This window comes from Copadichromis virginalis, linkage group LG6 (genome assembly GCF_057382275.1).
Source record: "Copadichromis virginalis isolate Kocher_CV1m ecotype Utaka linkage group LG6, C_Virginalis_male_GT1.1, whole genome shotgun sequence".
Classification (NCBI taxonomy): Eukaryota; Metazoa; Chordata; class Actinopteri; order Cichliformes; family Cichlidae; genus Copadichromis; species Copadichromis virginalis.
The window spans coordinates 9959670-9964733 of record NC_140623.1 but is presented as its reverse complement, the minus strand read 5'-3'; the positions used below and the strand labels follow the sequence as shown (position 1 = coordinate 9964733).

The window sequence follows — 5064 nt, the reverse complement described above, 5'->3', positions numbered from 1 at the left end:
CAGTTGTTCTCTTTGCTCCCCATGAGGTCACTTTCACCATGTGACAAAAACAACACCCCACTCTACACACTCGGGCCACCAGCAACTTTCTAAATCCTCAATAAAAAGCTGACAGGTTGCAATGATGTTCCAAAGAACTTATTAAGAAAACAACTAAATACACAGAAAATTTTATGAAAATTGGTTTATTTTATATCTCATAGTTTTAAATGATGCAATAAAAATATGTACAAAACATCACAAACTGTAATATTTTACAAATGCTTACGTCCTGCTGATGCAATGGAGACATCTTCCAGTGACAGTCTTCATCAGTGTGAGTGTGAGGAGGATCCTAAACCCACCAACACAGAAGTGCATGTTCACAACTCCCTCTGTGCAGGCGGGGTCAGGACCCTCCTCACCCTGGGTGAGGAGGGTTGGTGCTGTGGCCAGTCAGGTATGAAGTGCTGAGAGTGGATCTTTGGTCCTCTGTGCAGCTCTGTCCACTCTCAGCTGCCCTGCAAAGTAATAACACAAGAAAGACGTCATTTTAACACAAAACAGCATTTTCATTGTTGGTAGCTGCAGTATGTTGTTAAAAAAACTATTTTAAACCCAACGTATACACATGAAAAATATAAATAAAGCTAAACCTACAGTGCTGCTGACATAGGATGATGATTTATACCAACTATTGGAAGAATTTTGTCTTCAATACAGTTTGTTGTCAATGTGAGGTGATAACTTACATAGTTGGAACACAGCACCACTCTCCCGTTTTTCACTTGGTCATCCATCCTTCTCATCGGGTTGGTCGGGGTAAGGCTGTCTTCTGGGTGGGGTGTTTGCTCCATCTTGGACGTAACTGGAAGTAATAACAACTAAAAAACTACCTTTAATTCACAATGTAATATTAATATTAATGTCACATATCAACAAAAAAAGCAATACATTTCACATGTGCGAGTCACATGTTCTTATATCTGTAAAAACAAAGTTTAAAAACACATTCTAACATAAACTAATCAGAGTCACTGTCATCCATGGAAAGGCTAAAAGGCCTCTCCCAGAAACGTCTGACTCCAAAACTACCTGAGGATGTTGAAGGGGCATCAAACTGGTCACTCACCTTGCACCTCTTTGCACTTACCTCTTCGGTGCAGATGTCTTCTCTGCTTCTCTTTTCTGAGGAAGGAGCAGCAGAGAGATCAGCTGAGGAAGAAGCAGCAGAGGGAGCAGCTGAGGGAGGAGCAGCTGAGGAAGAAGCAGCAGAGAGAGCAGCTGAGGAAGAAGCAGCAGAGGGAGCAGCTGAGGAAGAAGCAGCAGAGGGAGCAGCTGAAGAAGGAGCAGCAGAGGGAGCAGCTGAGGAAGGAGCAGCAGAGGGAGCAGCTGAAGAAGGAGCAGCAGAGGGAGCAGCTGAGGAAGGAGCAGCAGAGGGAGCAGCAGAGAGAGCAACTGAGGAAGGAGCAGCTGAGGAAGAAGCAGCAGAGGGAGCAGCTGAGGAAGGAGCAGCAGAGGGAGCAGCTGAGGGAGGAGCAGCAGAGGGAGCAGCAGAGGGAGCAGCTGAGGGAGCAGCTGAGGGAGCAGCTGAGGGAGGAGCAGCTGGCGGATCACCAACTGGGGCAACAACTCGAGGGAAGAGTGGGGCATTGGCCTGGCCGAAAGGCGGCATGGCGATGGGGGCAGCACCTGGAGCAATAGGACGTTGCCAATCGTGCCAAAACGGCTCTGGAGGGTGCTCCCGGATGAGAGGGGAATCATCTCTCTCATCCATGGTGTCATACCCAGAGTCATCGCTAAGCCAATCCCCCCACTCTTCTGAGTCGTTCCAGTCAGATGAATTGTCAGTCTGTTCACTCACCTCTTCATCGTCTACAGGTAGGTAGGGGGGGTACTCACCATACTCACCTTGCTGTTCACCGACATCAGCATCTGGTGCTTCATCAGAAGAGGGTGAGGGTGAGAGAGGGATAAAATACTCACCATACTCACCTTCGCTGATACGCTGGGTATCAGTGTCCTGAGCTTCACCAGAAGAGGTGGTGCTCTGGAGACTGTCATCCAGGATCCTGATGACTTCAGGAAGGCCTTCTTCTGCAGGGCGTTCAACCACATAGTCAAGACGCCCTGTGAGGAAACAATTTTTAAAATAACATTAGGAATGTAATAGACACCCAGTGTTAAAGCAACAGACCTACATCTGTTAGTTTGAGCAGAGGATGAGAGAAAAGCATTTTATGTCAGACTGAATGACACTTCTACTTGTTCAATCTTTAAGTGAAGTTTTTTAATAGAAGACCACCAAACCTCCACCAAGGCAGCTCACTCTGTGTACTTTTAAGGTGACACTATATTGACACTATATATGACACTGTATTTTGTGTACATTCAATTTGTTTTATTTGTTCCTTGTAAGCCTTTATGCAAACACTATGTTGGAATAGGTAATGGATAATAGGTATTGATTTGTAAATAGCCGGACATGAGTAACTTATTATATAAATATACTACAGTACATTTATAACTAACCATGCAGCTCATTCTCCTGTTTTATTTACAATTCACGATGTCACACATTTTGAAAAAAGCTCATAGGTTAAATATGTGGATGCAAACCATAATGTAACATTTAGACCACATGTACCAATTGCATGTCCTAAATATATATATATATATATATATATATATATATATATATATATATATATATATATATATATTTTTTTTTTAATAAAAACACAACCTTCTTGGCAAGAGTTGGCAAGAATTGCACACACAAAGCTCTGCAGGTATGTCTGAAAATGATGGTCAAGTGAAAAACAAACAAACAAACAAGCAAACAAACAAACAAACAAACAGAAACTCTTAACTCAGAATCCACATTTTTAGAAATGTGCACAAGGACTGTATCTGCCATAAGGACAGATACATCTAATCTGTGGTAAACATGCTATCCCTGTGTAAATATCCCTGTGTACAATATCTCTCTCTGCTATCTAATAAGGTTAAAAGCATTACCGTAACAGAAGATGGGTCTTAATGCCATTATTACTACTGTTTTCATATTCTTTTGATATTATTTTATTTGTATTTTTTTATCTTTGTGTTTTGCAGCAGAGAAAAAATATAGTTTATGTCAATAAAGCCTTTGATCCGGAGAAGAAAAGGATGTCAGGAGGGGACCTGGATCTGTGTGTTTACGCCTGCGTGTTCTGAGGCCATGACATCTTGAAGATGCCGTTACCACAGAAACTGATTTTTGGGCATTTTACAAATTTTAGTCCATTAAGCTATTTTTAACCATTTCATTTTAAAGAAAAGTGTCAAATTTGAAGCCTTCAAATCAAAGTAACACCTTTTTTTCATATTCATACACCAGTCGTTAATAATTTCTACACCTCTCCTGGAAAATTTAAAACATACAAACAATTTACGGGAAACAATCTTGAATACACATATTTGATCACGTTAAAACTTGATATTCACACTGGAACTTGTTAAATTATTACAGTAATTTACATTTAAAGAAATTTTCAAACGTACCTGCAGCGAAGTCCAGGTGACAGTCGGGGAGTCCGGGTCCACGGCGAGCCATCTTCAAACTTGAAAAACAAAAACAAGTACAAACGATCCACAGATGAAGTACTTGTTATGCGTTCAAGTTATATCCGCTTTTAGTAAAATGGTTTGCAAAACTTAGCTTTCCACAGGCTGAGGTTGGAGCAGGTCGAAACAAGTCCACGAGCAAGTGTAAACGGACGTTTGGAACCTTGTGCAGCATTTATATACCCTCGGCGGCCATGGTTACGGTTGTCAACGTGTACAGGTGCACGTGATAGAACTATAGGAATGGAGCTCACCACAGTGTAATTACAGTTAATTTATGGTCATTTACTGTCAGGGGTGGAAGTAATGAATTACAAATACTCACGTTACTGTAATTAAGTAGATTTTTTTGGGTACTTGTACTTTTATGAGTAATTTTTCAAGTGTGTAATTTTACTCATACTTGAGTACAACTTACACCATGTAATCTACTGAGTACTACTGAGTACGCCCACAATTTGAATTAATATTCAAACCTTTCGTCTGCATTTTTGCAGCCAATAAGGCCGTGCAATCCCGACCGGCCAATTTAAGACATAAGCAAAGATAAACTCTGCTGCAGCAGCAGGCACAGGTGTCTGGAGGTGCTACATGGTGGAGTACAAACTACTTTATAGACGGAAGATTTGGAGACAAAGAAGCCAAAATGGAGACAGAGGACAACACTGTCAACCATGAAAACGACGTAGAAAAGACGGAGGACGCGTGCCCGTGGCCATACCTGGAGGAATTTTTCATGTGCAGAGGGAGAAAAGGAGACAGCGTCCAGATGCAGTGCAAACTTTGTTTGACCTCTACAGTCATTTCAGCTTACAAGACTTCAGCGTCTAATCTTAAAAAAACACATTGAGGTAAGAGGTTTTACAACTATACGTGTACAATATTGCCTTCTTATTTTTCATGTGTGTTAAGGTTATTAGTTTGGCTAAGATATTGTCACCGCCATTGGTTAGCCTGATATTAAAATAAGACGGAGCTAGCTAATGTGCGTGTGTGTGCATAATTGAGCTAAATTCGTAGGAATGTTTTAGCTTATTATTTGGATAACCACCGTCATTACAATAAATTACATTTGTAGTCATTTAAAACTCACAGGCCTACAATCAGCTGGCCTATATAAAAAACAAAAACAAAATTTGAACACAGTGCTGAGCTGCATCTCAAATGAATCTTCCAGCTCTCAGCTGACATGTATCAGAGCCCGATGGATCAGTTGATCAGGATCATTGGCCTGATATAGGTCTATCATAGTGACATGGCTCTTAATCAGTAGGGTTATATGTTTCCCAATATGATTTTTTTTTTTAAAGAACATAATGTGGATTGTTTTTATTTGTTAGCTGTATGGGCAGCATTTTTGTGTATGTGATCCCTTTTCTTAAATTACATTTGCTATATACACATATTTTGCTCTCTTAGTATTTTTAGAACCCGACTAATATTGAAAACTTTAGGGTGATACTGATAAAAAGGAGT

At 40.7% G+C, this 5064-nt stretch overlaps 1 protein-coding gene across 2 annotated transcripts; it reads right to left on the bottom strand.

Moving 5' to 3' along the window:
- Window positions 1-428: 428 nt before the first annotated feature.
- LOC146707199 (uncharacterized) lies at window positions 429-3765 on the bottom strand. 2 transcript variants are annotated; one of them, XR_014920774.1, is made up of 3 exons: window positions 3526-3765; window positions 732-2109; window positions 429-500 (listed from the first exon to the last, which is right to left on the bottom strand). XR_014920774.1 is itself a non-coding variant. In XM_085458518.1 (2 exons), the coding sequence occupies exons 1-2, from the start codon at window positions 3575-3577 to the stop codon at window positions 1004-1006; spliced, it is 1158 nt and encodes a 385-aa protein (XP_085314644.1). In that variant the 5' UTR covers window positions 3578-3765; the 3' UTR covers window positions 619-1003. The 2 variants fall into 2 exon arrangements, 1 of the variants encoding a protein (XP_085314644.1); XM_085458518.1 differs by lacking the exon at window positions 429-500 and having other exon boundaries at window positions 619-2109.
- Between the last annotated feature and the right edge of the window lie 1299 nt (window positions 3766-5064).